This window comes from Siniperca chuatsi, linkage group LG15 (assembly GCF_020085105.1).
Source record: "Siniperca chuatsi isolate FFG_IHB_CAS linkage group LG15, ASM2008510v1, whole genome shotgun sequence".
In the NCBI taxonomy this organism is placed as follows: Eukaryota; Metazoa; Chordata; class Actinopteri; order Centrarchiformes; family Sinipercidae; genus Siniperca; species Siniperca chuatsi.
This window is the reverse complement of record NC_058056.1, coordinates 14,453,198-14,469,580: the sequence shown is the minus strand read 5'-3', so window position 1 is coordinate 14,469,580 and position 16,383 is coordinate 14,453,198. Positions and strand designations below refer to the sequence as shown.

At 39.2% G+C, this 16,383-nt stretch overlaps 2 protein-coding genes across 2 annotated transcripts; one reads left to right on the top strand and one right to left on the bottom strand.

The window, feature by feature from the left end:
- Nucleotides 1-224: 224 nt before the first annotated feature.
- chmp3 (charged multivesicular body protein 3) lies at nt 225-3,138 on the bottom strand. The gene is made up of 6 exons (XM_044166499.1): nt 2,981-3,138; nt 2,362-2,422; nt 1,946-2,125; nt 1,667-1,788; nt 1,394-1,508; nt 225-1,232 (listed from the first exon to the last, which is right to left on the bottom strand). Exons 1-6 carry the CDS (start codon nt 3,023-3,025, stop codon nt 1,093-1,095), a joined length of 663 nt encoding a protein of 220 aa, XP_044022434.1. The 5' UTR covers nt 3,026-3,138; the 3' UTR covers nt 225-1,092.
- Nucleotides 3,139-5,729: 2,591 nt separating this feature from the next.
- Nucleotides 5,730-16,146, top strand: hspa4l (heat shock protein 4 like). Its single transcript, XM_044167691.1, has 19 exons — nt 5,730-6,153; nt 7,217-7,274; nt 7,441-7,581; nt 7,869-7,991; nt 8,078-8,177; nt 8,472-8,605; nt 8,686-8,930; nt 9,016-9,092; nt 9,187-9,338; nt 9,475-9,581; nt 9,720-9,853; nt 10,085-10,281; nt 12,509-12,583; nt 13,067-13,210; nt 13,943-14,068; nt 14,213-14,320; nt 14,496-14,615; nt 14,974-15,135; nt 15,238-16,146. Exons 1-19 carry the CDS (start codon nt 6,047-6,049, stop codon nt 15,424-15,426), a joined length of 2,499 nt encoding a protein of 832 aa, XP_044023626.1. The 5' UTR covers nt 5,730-6,046; the 3' UTR covers nt 15,427-16,146.
- Nucleotides 16,147-16,383: the final 237 nt, after the last annotated feature.

Below are 16,383 nucleotides of genomic sequence, written 5' to 3'. Positions count from 1 at the left end.
TCAAAACTGCTGAGCAAGCTGTTGCATCTGTCAGACAGGTGTTAGATTCTCCATGCAGTACAGTTTCTGACCTGCTGAATGGGTGGTTGCAAGCCGGCAGGTTCAGATTTCCCAAAAGCTTATTCCTGATTAGAATAGGCCTAACATTTAGTGTTTATTGTGATGTCGTACAGTAAGATAATGTGATCAATGCTGAGAGCAGAAAGAGGTGTAATACATTGTTCTTATTGGCAAGCTTTGTTCTTAAAAGTTTATTTCCCCCCCCCCAATGCACATAGAAAAATTATACACACCACACACTTCCACAATACATAGGTTCTGCACTAACCAACCTTTCCATTTCCTCTGCATCTTCCTGCTGAGAAGGAACTCCATTGTGATACAAATGCAACATTTAACAAGCTGAATGTTAATGCAAACAATGGGTTAGGGTAGTATGCAGGCATTTTTCTGATGAGTGCATTTTACATGTATGACCACATATAGATACATTTTGACTGTACAAATAATTAACTATCAAAAGAGAAATCCACCCATCACCTCTAGTGTTTCAGATAATATGGGCTGGTTACCAGTAAACAGAACAGCTGTTGCTTACAAAATGTATTCTAACAGATTAGAACAATGAATAGAAGCTGAATAGTGATCTAGGATGTGATTTAAGTGCAGGGCGGCTTTCATCAACAGTTATTTAATCACTGGTCTGGATCATAAATACCCAAATACCTCCATCACCAGTCCATAACTTAGGACAGAAGAATATGATGAAGCACTGTAGGCACAGCAGGCTTTTCATACTTACATTATATACACTTTCTTAATCCTTCTGTTTGACTTTGGATAATAAAGACTTACCTAGGCTTACCCCAGATAAATAAAGACAAAAGCAGTTCTGGCTCTATAGACCAAATGTTCTAGAAAAAAAACTTTTTTAAAGACATTAGCACAAAGTTAACCCCAAATGATTATGTGAAATAATAATTATAATATGAAGCAGAGAGGATGCTCAGTACTGTAAAACCTGCACCAGAATTGTCTCTGCCCTCATTGGAGTGACCAAACTGACTTTGACAGGACAGCTGGCAGTTCACCTTAGCTCCTCAGAGCTGCCAATCTTGACTGCATCGCTTCAATGTCCTCCTCTGACTCATCCTCCGAAGCTGCAGCGGCTCCTGGGGGCTCAATTTGAGGCAGGGCATCTGTGACTTTGCTCGGCGCTTTGCCAAGGGCACCTAACAAAGCAAATACAACCATGAAACAGAGCTTTCAGTATTACTAATTGTGGTAAAATGTTTGCATTTGGTTCCGACTTAAAATCTAGACACTAAAACCTTTTAACAAAACAGGAATGTTACAAAGTATTGTGGTGTTTTAGTTTAACAAATCTCTTCACCTGCTGTGATCTCAAAGAGGATCCTGTCAACTTCCTCCTCTGCTGCTTCCTCCATCTCCTCTCCATCTTCCATGCTCTCAAATGTGTCTTCTAGCATTTCCTCAATGATGCCAGCCTGAAAGATGAATGAGTACATGATGCGATAGTTTAGCAACTTTTTCTTCTAAAGAAATAATGGCAGATGGTAATTGGAGTCAGTCGCAGTGTTACATTTCTTGTAGTAACATGACTGCAAGTAAATTGTATCTATTTATGTTGTACACTGCCACTGACCTTCATCATCTCCTTTGATAGGTCCCTCATAGTGGCCTGGATCTCTGGGATTTTGACTAGGTTCTGCATGGCTTTCATCACCTCTGTGCTCTTCTGCAGAGCCCCGGCTACACGCAGTACAGCTAGAAACACGCACAATACATTCCCTTCACTGACTATGCAGAGCAGAACATTAAGTTCTATGATAAAAGAGCAAACTGTCCAACTGATGACCAGAAAGAATGTTACATAAAATGACTTGAATTTTCCCCTGTCTATATCTAATACTCCTAAACTCACCTAGCTGATTCTTCATGCTGAGTAGCACAGAGTTCATGTGGGCTTTGGAAGCGTAAAGTTTTGTGACAGCTCGTTTTGACTGAATCATCTCCTTTGCGAGGACCACACACACATCTTTCTGGCCCTTTTTGGCAGCATCTTTGATGGATCTTTTAACTTTCTCTTCTTCCCTTTGGATATCTGAAACAAAAGGGAATGTCATTATTTACAAAACAATAACTAATATATATGTAACTTATATGATTAGGTAATTGACTGTAGTATGTAATAAAATTATACAACAATACAAATTTACCATCTTAATTAAACACTGCCTCTAGTGAAAAGTCATTTTACAATTACCAATAATATACTTCTAAAAAATGTTTTTATTTACAGCTGTTCAGTGGTAGTGCCAAATGCAGACAGTATCTTACCTCGAATTTGTCTGTCAATCACTCTCATTTCCTTCCTGATTTTTCCTGACCACTCAGTGATCTGAAATGATACAATATGTTGTTACAAACTGCACTGATTTGCCTTAGTTAAAGTTTGTAATACCCATTTCAAAACAGCGTTCCGTGTAACGTTAGTCTAAAGAAATGTATAACTTTTAATAGCTAAACTGTTACAGATCAGGATGTCAGGTAAAGTGAACACAATCAGGGTTTGTTTACACTGAAGTGACTGACAGTAAACTAGTGTTAGCTTGTGTGCTACCTAGCTAAGCTCTCCAGTACAGAAACCAAAATAAGATTGACTGATCGGTTGATGAGGCATATAAACAAACGTATAGCGTTAAATACGGTACAAATAATGCAGATAAACGCCTGATATCATTACAAAGGCTGTTGGCTCATTTTTAACTAGATTAACTTCAGCTGTTCCGTTAGCTGGTAAAATGTTGCAACAGATGGGACGAACTAAGCTGAGTTAAACTGACAGCTAACGTTAGCAGGGTTAGCAAAAGGCGTTGTCGTTTTTTTTTTTTTTTTTTTTTCTTACTACGGACAAAACTGTCCAAGACAGTTCTGGTCTTCAACAGTCAGTACTCACCAGCTCTTTTGGTGGTTTCTCTGGTGTTCTGCCGAACAGCCCCATTGTGACTACTGAGTTAAATGCCAAGCTAACCTACCTGACTAAAACTAGCTGGCTAGCTCAGCTTGTTGGACTAGCACTTCCTGTTCTCGCGCAGGCCCCTCGGGCTCAGTACGAACATGAAGGAACATTCACTCCATCTGGTCCTCATCAAGGAAACAAGGACAAGTGTTCAAGCGAAGTTGAAATCGAACCAGCCACACAACCAATACAATTATGTGTTTATAGTGAGCCATTTTAACATATAAAAGGATTTCACATTAAAGATATACACAATGCATTTATGACCAGTCAGTTAAAGTTATCTCTAATTACATTTTGACTAGTACAAATAATCTGATTAAAGTGTCTACAATTCAATTTTGCCTATAAGAAATGTTTCTGTTTTAAATTATGACTAGTCATAATTGAAATTCTTTTTTCTTTATTTGCCTTCCACAAAGTGGTCACTAATCTTCCTGGGGTCCACACAGATTCAAAGACATCTTTAATTCAGCACATTTAAAGATATCATAATTAGTTATAACTAAAATCAGCATTTAAGCTTACTAGTCACAGTCCCTTTTAAGAGATTTAGTGCATGGCTTTTTGTCCATAATCACAATAAAACTTGAAATCAAAAGGCCACTGATGCACTAGAAGGATGTAGGCTGTGTTTGTGTTTTCTTATGGTTTATTTATCCTTGGCAAGCAATATAACAAAGAAATCCTGGCACCTGCTTCCTCTTGCTCTGCTAAACACCATAGACCCTCCCAGGTGCTTACTCACACCTGCACCTGCCTAGCTTTATAAAACCTGAGGTGCCTATAGTGCTGCCCAATTCTTACAAAACAAAACAAAATAAACCAAACAAGCAACTACCAAACCTAAGAAAATTAAACCAATGAATACTAAAAGAAAATACTAAATAAATCTAATCTAAATAAAGAAAAAAATCAGATAAACCCACAGAAGTTTTCAGTGATTTTAGCTGATTAGACCTCTGCTCATGGACATGTGTAAAGTTGCAATATGGGTATTGCTACTTTTACTTGTACAGTCACACAGGTGTTTTCACTTAGTCTGATTAGACCTCGGCTTAGGTTGATGTTGGGTGGAGCTATGCTGGGAATTACATGAGGTCACCAAACTCCATGTACCAGTTAGAACCGCCCGTTTTCAAAGCAGACATTTTGACTTGTCATAGCAGGAAAAGCACAGGTGTTATTAATAACATTAACAATGGCACCTGAGAAAAGGTCTAATCAGGAAGGTTGAGTGAAAACATCGATGGACTATTACTGTGTAGGGGCTTTAATTAGAGGATCTGAATACATCCTCCACCACTGCCAAAACCTGTCCACAGTGCAGCATTGCAAATGAACAATGGTCCACAAGCAAACATTTTATGTACCTGAAGACACACATCCCTCCTTGTTCCCTTCAATTTCCCTTTAAGCATCCTGCCTGACCCTGAGATCCCCACACCTGTGGAAATTTGGACACCAGAAACAGAAGAGGAATAATCAACTCACCTTGTGTGTAAACTACAACACATTATATTTATTGTAACAGAGTTATGTGGAGGAAAATATCTTAAACCCAAAACCCTTTTTTAAATGAAATAATCTCCACTAAGGCATAGTTGTACAGAATGTGTAAATAGCGCACTTAGAATAAATAATAAGGAACAGATGAGGAATGTCACAGTCTTTGCCAATTGTAAGTCTTTGTAATATTATTCTTTAGCCACATACATACACAGCTACATAGACCAAAATATTGAAGGAGAGTTTACTTATGACAAGTGAGCAATAATTGAGGTGTATAAAGGCTGATGAATAGTTAAACCTTTATCCAGTGAAAATATTATATTTTCAAAAGACTGAGGCATTAAAGAGACGATATTTTAGTTTCTACTCAATCATCTTCAAAAGGTTTTGGTATGTTGGCTTTGAAACAAAAGATGAAATGGCATGTTACTATACAATTAAGACTAAAGTTAATTTGAATAGGCCTTAGATGGCCTTATAAATGGCCTTATAAAGGCATACCATGCATAATTTTTAAATGCATTTCAAGATGAAAAGTGAAGTTTGACTTTTCACACAGTGGTGTTACTATTTTTACTTATGTCATGTTAAAATAAAACACAAAAAAACCCCAAAGAAAATAATGAAATTAAATCTTGATGTATTTAAAGAATACACAGAGAAACCCATGTTAAAGACAAATTCAGTGATTATTTTTTATTTTCCCCTTTTCTTTACTAATTTACAAATATTTCGACATTTGTTATTCCATATTAATGTATGGATTCACAGTTCATCATATTGCCAGACCACACCTGTGTTACCTCACTGGGAGTGTGGACTTTAATATCCTGTTCAAAGGCTTTCAGCTTTCAACCCGTGTGCCACCCCTTGTAAGCTCCAGATACGAATTAGATATCTGTAACGCTAGTTTCATAGATATTACAGTAATGTGCACACATCAGTCCTGAAGCACGTGGCGATTTGGACGGAGAAACTCTACCTGACAGGTTAAATTTAGGGCAAAAAAGTCTGAATAACCACTGCTGCCACTACTGTTTGTGACGTATTTCACGGTCCCCTTTCCAGGGAGTTCTAGATTTTTCTGTTATCGATTCGTTGTCGCACCAATCACGTACGGACAATGGGTGTGACGCAGCCAATCACAGACGTCAGGGGGCGGGCTTGAGAGCATCAGTCTGTCAGAGCCGCTGGGTGATGTTAGGGCCGCCTTGGAGTGGGAGAATCCGCTCTGGACACCATTGCTCCCTGGGATTACTTTGAATGAGTTTGCTATAAACAGCTTGACTTACATAACAGCTAGTAATTCAGTTAGTGCACCCTCAGCTAGCTTTCTCGTATATTTTCAGATCAGGGGACCCGATTAATTACAAGTAATTTTGGAATAGGCCGCCATTGTATATATCCTATACATTATTTTCTTTCTCATAGGTGTCAAGTGCGGTCGTTGCGGAGGATAATTTACAAGAGGTGAATCTTAGAGCGCTCATTATGTCAGTGGTAGGCATTGATGTGGGTTTCCAAAATTGTTACATCGCTGTGGCCAGGAGCGGTGGCATTGAAACCATTGCCAATGACTACAGTGACAGATGCACACCGTAAGTATAAATATTGACAGGCATCATCACCGTGAAATGTGGTCTGGCTCGTTACGCAATGTTTGAGACTGGAGGCGCACTGGCTGAGCGCAGTGAGCGGTGATGGTACAGAGGCAGCAGGGATGGTGGTGGCTGTGATGAGGCCTGTAACTATTTGTTTTATTCACCGTCACAGCAAGTCAACGTAGGTTAAAATGTCGCATGTGTCGGTCTTCTTACAGATAGCTGACATGTCTCCTGATAGCCACCCCAGTGCTGCGCAGTGCGTCTCAAAGTTGGCTGAGATAAGCAACTTAAAGAAGCCAGGATGCTATTTAGGTTATATAGCATATGAATGTGTTAGTATACTGCATGCTCTAAAGGAAAATAAATAGGTTTTGACATGGCATGGCGATAGTGCGACGTGCGTCTATTATGGCCTGCCAAAAAAGCTACATCCTTAATGTCTACAAGGACCAACCCAGAACTGACAGGGAATTAAATTCCAGTTTGTATAATAATAGTGATACTGTTTTATTTATAGATGATTTAATGAATTCACTAATCTTACAACACTTTTCTGATTCTGGAGGGACATATAGGAGGCTAACTGGAGTACATCTGCTGCAGGATCCTGCAAACAGGGATGTGCAGCTGGGAAGGAGAATCAGCATTGCACCTTTAAATGAATGGGGATATTTTTGTGGCAAGGTGAAACTAGGGAGTGACTTGCCACTGCCAAGCAGTGTGAAATGGATCCCTAAACCTTGTATGACTAGTAGCATTCATCTTTGTCAGTTTGTCTGCTAAACAAAGGGTTAAATGAATTTGGGAGGTGATGTTTTTTGTGTGTGGACAGGATGAGCTCACTTCTGAAGGTGAACTGTTTCACTGCCCTAGTTTGTGGCTCTTCCTCAGTCTCCCTTGTGAAATTTCCTTAATCGAAATCTGCCTCTCTGCACGTGACATTTGATTCTGTCTGCAACAGCCAGTCAATTACAGTTCTGCCTCGTCTGCCACATCTGTTAACAGGGTTATTTGTTGTAGCCTGCCTAATTTGATGATGTATTTGTCTTCCATCAAGGGCTTGTGTGTCTTTGGCCTCCAAAAACCGCATGATTGGAAATGCAGCCAAAAGTCAAGTAAGATCATCCCTAATTTCTGTAATAAAAGCAACATTACACACTGAAATGAGGAAATAAATTGTAACTTGTCTTTTTCATTATGAGTTTATAATGTTTACAAATCACATTTACAAAATAGCTACTATAAAACGTGCCTTTACAAAATGCACTCTTCTTATTTTAGATCATAACAAACTTCAAAAATACAGTCCATGGCTTCAAAAAGTTCCACGGCAGAGCATTTGATGACCCATTTGTCCAAGCGGAAAAACACAAACTGCCTTACAGCTTACATAAACTGGCCAATGGAAACACTGGAATTAAGGTGAATCATCGTATCAACTTCCAGCATGTTCTTCACTGCTTTCTCTTTTTCCCCTTTCTCTCTGACCCTGACCATTTTCTGCTGTCATTGCACACCTTTGTTCTTGTAATACAACCATGACACTGACCCTTATAAGTGAGTGGAATGCACAGATGTGTTTTTTTCTTTTCCTGTAATTCACCCCAAACAACTTATTAAGGCGTGTTAAGCATGTCTTCATGCTTAATACGCCTTACTCTCTAGCTTTTTAATTAGCTTGGGAGGTCCTAATCCTATCATGTTTACAGGTGCGTTATTTGGATGAGGACAAAGTGTTCACAGTTGAGCAGATCACAGGGATGCTGCTCAACAAGCTGAAGGAGACGTCAGAGAGCGTGCTGAAGAAGCCGGTGGTGGACTGTGTCATTTCTGTGAGTGATAAAAACATTACAGAGGACCATCAGCATAATTCACCAAGTGGTTCAATGAAACATTGATTTGTGCTTTTGTTTTACAGGTCCCAAGTTTTTGCACAGATGCTGAAAGACGGTCGGTGTTTGATGCAACTCAAATTGCAGGGCTGAACTGTTTGCGGCTAATTAATGATACTACTGCAGGTCAGTGTTTATGGAAAAATTGGTTGTAGTGGAATTTCTGGAATGGTGCATAGGACATAGGTGTAAGGACACACAGCTTTTGTGTTCAGGTTTTTCAATAGCACAAAACTTTGCTGAGGTCATGACATTATATTAAAATATGCAGATGCACAGTTTAGACAGTACCCATACCTTGGTCTTACCTTTTACTTAAAAAAAGATTAAATAACATATTGTATCTAAAAACTATAAGACATTAGTATAAATACTGTACTTTATAACAAAGATGACAATAAATGTCTTTCTTCTGAACAGTGGCTTTGGCCTATGGGATCTACAAACAGGACCTTCCTACTCCAGAAGAGAGGCCAAGAAATGTGGTGTTTGTGGATATGGGACATTCATCATTCCAGGTCTCCATCACTGCCTTTAACAAAGGCAAACTCAAGGTTGGCCTTTCACCTCTTTCCATCTACACCTACATCCATACCTTTAAACCCCAAGCTCAATGTCAATTCTGGTCTGTCAGGTCCTCGCCACTGCGTTTGACCCATACCTTGGTGGACGCAATTTTGACGAGGCGTTGGTAGATTACTTCTGCGAGGAGTTTAAGGGCAAGTACAAGCTTAATGTGAGGGACAACCCAAGGGCTCTGCTGCGGCTCCACCAGGAGTGCGAGAAACTGAAGAAGCTCATGAGTGCCAACTCCTCCGATCTGCCTCTGAACATAGAGTGCTTCATGAATGACATTGATGTTTCCAGCAGGATGAACAGGTACACATTTTGCTTCTTAACCATGCATCTCCAAGGTGGAAATCTAGCATTATACATGTTTTTTCTTCTTTATTTGGACCCACAGGGGCCATTTTGAAGACATGTGTGCTCAATATCTGATGAGAGTAGAGATGCCACTGAAAGTAGCCCTTGAACAATCAAGTATGTCCCTCACACTTGGTGGAATTTATGAAGGTATAGTTTGAATACTATATGAAGGAAGAATCCACTCACTCCTGTGTGTGTTTAATGGCAGAGCTGAGCCGGGATGACATCTATGCAGTGGAGATAGTTGGAGGAGCCACGAGAAGCCCAGCTATCAAAGAGAGAATCAGCAAGTTTTTCGGCAAAGACATCAGCACCACGCTCAACGCAGACGAAGCTGTCGCTAGGGGCTGCGCACTTCAGGTGTGACTCTTCTCTTGCCACCAACAGATAATGTTTTGTGGTTTCGATGCACTGTACAAATACATTCTGTAGCTCATAAAATAAAATGCAGTACATTTATTTGTGTGGTGTGGGTGTGCTGATTGTTTGGGTGTAGTGTGCGATTTTGTCTCCAGCATTTAAGGTGCGCGAATTCTCCATCACTGACGTGGTTCCCTTTCCCATTACTCTTCGCTGGAAATCACCAACAGAGGATGGATTGGGGTGACGACATTTTAACAACACTACATAAAACAAGACACTGTATTTCAAGCTTGGTCAGCTGGCTTGAAGATATGGAATTTGCTGACTGTGTTTCAACAGCCTGACTTAGCTTTTTCTCTTACTGCGTTTTTGACACAGAGAGTGTGAGGTGTTCAGTAAGAATCACGCTGCTCCGTTTTCCAAAGTGATCACCTTTCACAAGAAGGAACCCTTTGACCTTGAAGCCTTCTACAGCAGCCCTCAAGATCTCCCCTACCCAGACCACAGGATAGGTATGTCTGCTCATTCTGCCCTCTGAAAGTCAGACATGCAGTTTTACCCCTTGAGAGACCAATCCACAGATTTTAGGATGTAAAACTACGCAGATAGCTGGCGGGGTGGGGGGTGCACTCTCAGGTGGGATATCAGTTTGTAACTTCCACCTGTCTGTTAAGGGAATATGCTGAGGCCCTGTAATTAAAGCTCTTTAACAAACCACTCATTCTGTTTCCATCTGTCACCAGGATGTTTTTCTGTACAGAATGTGGTTCCCCAGCCAGACGGCGACAGTTCCAAAGTGAAGGTCAAAGTGCGTGTTAACGTCCATGGCATCTTCAGTGTGTCCAGCGCCTCTCTGATCGAGAAGCAGAAAGGAGAGGGGGAGGACATGCAAACAGACTCAGAGCCAATGATGCAGAATGAAGGCAGGGCAGAGGACCAGGTAAGCTGACTTTTTGCCAAAGTTGCTTTTGTGATGGCAATGTCGGTGTGTTGGTCCCACACAGAGTGAACTATCTCAACAATTGGGATGGAGTTCCATAAAATTTGGTACAGGCATTCATGGTCTCCAGCTGATGTATCCCGACGACTTTGGTTAGCTTTTTTTTTTTTTTTCTAATTTTTTATAGCATTTTCAATTTAACAAACAAAAGTGTAGAACAAAAACATGAGGGCTAGAATGAGGTCAGCTAACAGAGGCAGAAACACAAGTATAGTTCATTCGACAGGGGTTTGAGCATTACTGCCTAATATTTTAATTAAGTGGTATACAGGCAGATATTAAATCCAACACATCAGATGTCCAAGGTTTCTGCCTCTTAAAGGAAGTTTTTTCTTGCCACTGTCGCCAAATGCTTGCTCGTGGTGGGATTTGTTGGGTCTCTGTAAATAATATTATAAAGAGTACGGTCTAGATCTGCTCTATAGGAAAGTTCAATGAGATAACTTCTGTCATGAATTGGTGCTATATAAATAAAATTGAATTGAATTGAACTGAAGATGTTGAGTCAAATATATATCATAAATCACATTAATCATCCAGAAAAAACAATTGTCATAAAAACTACTATATTAAAAAAATTCACAGAAAGAATAGAAAACAGTGATATATTACTCGCCCAAAAAAATGTAAGCAATACAGGCAGCAAGTACAGTCTAGCAGCTGGCCAGAATTTGTATTGATACCTAAAACAGGATAACCAACACATACAAAAAGGAAGAGAATGAAAAGGGAGGTTGCATCAACAGATATAGACTTTTGAGAGAGACAGTCAAAACATATTCATTAAGATATCTGTAAAAGTAAAGTAGGGTCTGTCAGTCATACTTAGAAACAAATGTTTTGTTTATTCCAACTGTAACCACTTACAAAAAAGGTTTAAGATCCAAATCTAAATTTCAGCCCTTAGGTGATAGAGTGTTGAGGGTAAAAATATTTCCCTTTTGGGGGTTTTCACGTGTTCAATCCCAGTGTATCTCGGTGTGGATGGGTTATGCTTGAATGAGTTAAAATGCACAGCCACAGGGTTCTTTTGATCGTTAGTACATACACTACTTCTGTGCTCTGAAATATCGGTGTTGAGACAGCGTGTTGTTTTTCCTATGTAAGCCAAGTCACAGGGACATTTGATCATGTAGATAACGTTTTTTATATCACAAGGAAAGATACCCTTGGTATTGATTGGTATTTATTACCATTTTTATTATTGGTATTTTTTACCGGAATGCGGATGAGTTGACTCTCAATCATGCAGATCACAATCACCTGAGTGATGAATGTGTTTGTGTCTATATATTGCTTGTTCTGTTTGACAATGCCTGACAAATCGAAATTGAAACATTGCTCAATTAATATTGCTGGGAGCTGTTTTTTCAGTGTGCAGATTCTTGCCTTTAGTTTGCTTTTTGATCCAGCACCTGTAGTCTTTTGGATGTGCGAACCCTGCACCCCACTTGTAGTGATCCACACTCCCTCCAGCAAGAGCACTGGGTCCCAATTCATTTGGATTTCTGGTGGGAGTACACTGAGTTTTCCAGATTTGTAACCACACCTCTGGTATCTCCATCCTCATCTCTTTTCCCCAACACTGCCTTATATAATTTGTTGAGTTTTTGTTACTTGAGGTATAATTTGCCTGTTACTTTCACAGCCCATGACTTTTTGAAAACCTGTTTCCTACAAATTCTAGGCCATGAGGAAATCCCAACTCCTTTAATCAAGGAAGGCCTCCTTAATTGTTAAAAGAAAGTTTATTACAACTATGTGTTGTCAGAATATGAAGCTCCTGCTGTTCTGATGTGATGGTCTCATGGATACTGTATCTAAAATCTTGTGCTTTTAAACAACCTGGTATAGAAATATGTGGTTCCAGAGATGACATATAGCCGGTGGATTAGTAATTGATCACAAAGTTTCTCTTCCACATTGTTTTATTGAATAATTTGCAGACTGTGTTGTGATCTTGCACATTCTAAGATTTTACTGCCATTTTGTAAGAGTAGGGTTATGTGTCTTAAATAAATATGCTTTAGAAGATAATTCCTTTACATTTGTCTAATGTACAGTGACAGATTATATTGCTCTTTTAATTATAACCCAAATATTAAATATTGTGTTATTTATTCTAATCTGGCTTGGATAAAATAACTGAATGTGTGTTTGGCTTCAGACCAAAATGCAGGTGGACCAGGAAGGCCAAAGCCAAGGGGACCAGCAGAGTGAGGACAACAGTTCCAGCAGTAAGGTCAGTTGGACTTGAAGTTAGGGATGTGCTGATATTTTTTCTGAAGCCAATACCAGTATCCTGTTTTCCTGCTTGTATCAGACAGTGTTGATATGCAGATATGATACAGACACCAATCTTGGTGCTGATCCAAAACACATTTAGCCTTTCAGACATGCCTATTATGAGATAATGAAGTGTTTTTAGAAAATTACCTTAATACTTTTCTTCTGTAGCAGATATAAATCGTATTAAGTAACATACTCCATAGAAACATAGAAGAAATGGTCACAAATGCAAATTCTAAGATAGTGAATTTATGTAAATAGTGCATATTGATGCATCTCAACAGGAATAACATAAAATCGTATTCATTAGGCTGAAAAATATATTAGCATTAGTTTGGTGAAGTGCCCCATCTATAAAAATTGTAGAATTACAAAAGAAGTTACGTAAGGACTACAGCCGAAAGACTGAATTGTGTTTTCTGGTTTCTAAATCCAGGAGGGGGCGGCTGGGGAAAAGCAGGACCCAGCAGCAGGGGGAAGCAAGCCCAAAGTCAAAGTAAAGAGTATTGATCTGCCCATCGTGGCCAACAACATTCGACAGCTCGACAGTGACGTCCTTAACGACTTTGTGGAGTATGAGGTGAGCGCTCCTGTTGGCCTTTGGAGAAGCTGAGTCTCGGCCTGATTGAAATGCTGATTACCTGAGCACTAATGGGTGGACTGGAATTCAAATCTGATGCATGCTTGATATGTGCTGTTATTGTCTGTGATTGTTTCCCATGGTGACTTACACGTGTTATTGTCATTGTTCAAAGCACTGATTGGCCCACGAAGGAGCCACAGTGTTTGTTCAATGCTTACTGATCTGACTAATCTGTGCCAGCAGCATTTTTAGGGGAATGACTTCTTGTTTTCCCCTGTTTAAATCTCAGGAATAATGTTCCCCCGACTAAATGTCTTGATTTTAGGTAGATGTGACAGTTTATGTCTGTGTCATTAGGCCTTTCAGCAGATGTATAGCTCAGGTCTTGAAATATTTTTTGGACCACTAGCCACAAAGTCTACTAGATTTTAAAATGTCCAGCCACTCTGAGTATCAGGCAGCTAAAACAATTGTCTTGACGACATTATGTGTCACTGCATCCATTTTAACATATTTATTAGTAAAAAAATAAGAATAACATTATAAGTCTCTAACATGTCATTTAACTGGTATCCTGGAATAAACTACAATGCAAGCTGCACTGTTATCAATCAATCAATGTTTTTCTAATTTGTGATTAATTTGTGAAGTTGATAACATTATATTGTAAGGTATTGCTGTTATTGTTTGGCTCCTCTGTGACATTTTTTGTGTGCTTTTTCCTCACAGCGTCAGATGATTATCCAGGACAAACTAGTGAAAGAGCTTAATGATGCTAAAAATGCTGTTGAGGAGTATGTATACGATCTGCGGGACAAACTTTGTGGGATCTATGAAAAGTACATCACTGAGGAGGTGAGTGCTGCTTTCTTACATACCTTTGCTAATAATTGTCAGGCTGACATTGTAAAGACTAGTATAATTCAGAAGATGTAGCAAGCAAATGTTTGACTACTGGATTTATTTAATAAATGTTTTATGGTTGGCCGTTAACAACAGGACAGTAATCGGCTGTCACTGATGCTGGAGGACACAGAGAACTGGCTGTATGAGGATGGAGAGGACCAACCCAAACAAGTCTATGAGGAAAAGCTAGATGCACTCAAGGTTTGTTTTTATTTATTATTATCTATTTTAAATTTCAGATGGGATTTTACGAACTACTAGAAAAAGCTCTATCAACCTACTGACCTCTACTGAGGCTAAGAGGCATTTTAAAGGTTTTTAAGATTTTAAAGTAAGAATAACCGTCCACGTTAACATAAATTTTGTTATTTTCCAGCGGTTGGGTCAACCCATCCAGGACCGGCACAGAGAGCATGAGGACAGGCCGAGGGCTTTTGAAGAGCTGGGAAAGAAACTGCAACTCTACATGAAGTTTGTAGATTCCTTTAAGCAGAAGGTAAATACTTTTGATCTAGGGATGCAATGCCTTTACATCTCCTTTTAAAATGTTTAAAAGGTAGACAGTATGATTTAAAGATTGTTTTTTTTGAAGTGTCACAATTTGTGGGTTTTGTGCAGAGCTTTACAAGTACAGTATGTCCATGAACTTTTGTAGTCATCCAAGTCTGAGAAGTTGCCTGTAGGTGTTTTTTTTATGTGATATTTAACACGCTGGTCTGTTTTGTTGCTCAACCTTAGCTGTCTTTCTGACTTGTACATTTTGAAACATTTAGTTTCACTGACACCTACTGCAATTTCTTTTTGGATTTATAGATGTAATTTTAGTAACTTTCTTATCACAAACTGTTTACTAGGATGAGCGATACCTGCATTTGAGTGCAGAGGACATGAGCACTGTGGAGAAGTGTGTGAGTGAAAGCATGGGCTGGATGAACAGCAAGATGAATGCACAGAGCAAACTCACTATTACTCAAGATCCCATTGTTAAAGTAGCAGACATCATTGCCAAAATACAGGTATGTCAATGGATGTTATAGATTTAATTTTTACTTCCATTAGCAGTAATGAGATCTGCTGATTTTCTTTTGCCAACACATTCTACACTTCTTACTCACCAGGAACTAGAGGATGTATGTAATCCAGTGTTCAACAGGCCAAAGCCTGCAGTGGAGGAGGCCCCTGAAGTGAATGACCAAAACAGTGGAGCTCATAATGGCCCAACAGCCAAGCAAGGAGCAGAAGGGAAGGGAGACACAAAGGGAAGCCAGCAGGCAAAGCCTGGCACAAAAGAGATGGAGGTGGACTGAGATCAGTGTCTGAGGAGCAAACTCTGCAACCATCACTGCGTTTACCACAACTGACCATTTAAGACCATTTAAACAGTAGAAACATCAATACCTGGGACCATTACTCCATCGTCACCAGCCACTTTTGTGGATTTGTTTTTTTGTGCCCCCCCCTCCCACTGGACTTTACTTTTTGAGGTTTTTCTTGTCACCCTTTCATCCTTATGTGTGACAATGGTGTGCTTTACTCTCTTTGACATACTTAATAAATGAAGGAATGATGCAATAGATTAAACTCTGATTCTAACGTAAAACAGTTTCCTCTGTACCATACAGGAAGGTACTCTTTGTGTTTGCATTCCATGTGTCTCATAAGCGTCCAGTATCAGCAGTAAATCCTATCACTCTTAAGAGAAATAGATAGTGCTGTCCAAACAATTGCTATTGCGGAACTATTAGTATGCAACAATACAAATTATATATATTTGTATTTAATGAGTTTGAAATTATGTCCATGTCTAGAAACTGTAAATACTATTTTAGTAAATAAAAGCAGCCAGCATATATAATATATGTACATAAAGAACGTATTCCTAGTACAATGGCAATGCTTAATGCACCAAATCTAATTAGTAAGTGATTGGTTTCCTTTTTTGTTTTCTTGCATTTTTCCATACTTAAGTCATGGGATTTAAAGATGGCAAAAATAAATACATTTGTCTGTAAGACAAAATTTCTTTACTCAGCAATCTTTATTTTTTTTTTCCTGCAGCTGAAACTGAAGTTACACGAAAAAAATATATACTGTACTTGTGTCTGAGTGAAGTCCTGGGATGAGTTCAGGACAGCTTAAAAATGTAGCGGAGTAGAGGTTACATACTGAGATTTGATTCTCCTGCAAAAAATACAAAATGAGAGGGACTCTGGTTGCCTGGTTGCCAGCAAACCTGTAATTGTGGATCTAAAAATTGAACTTCA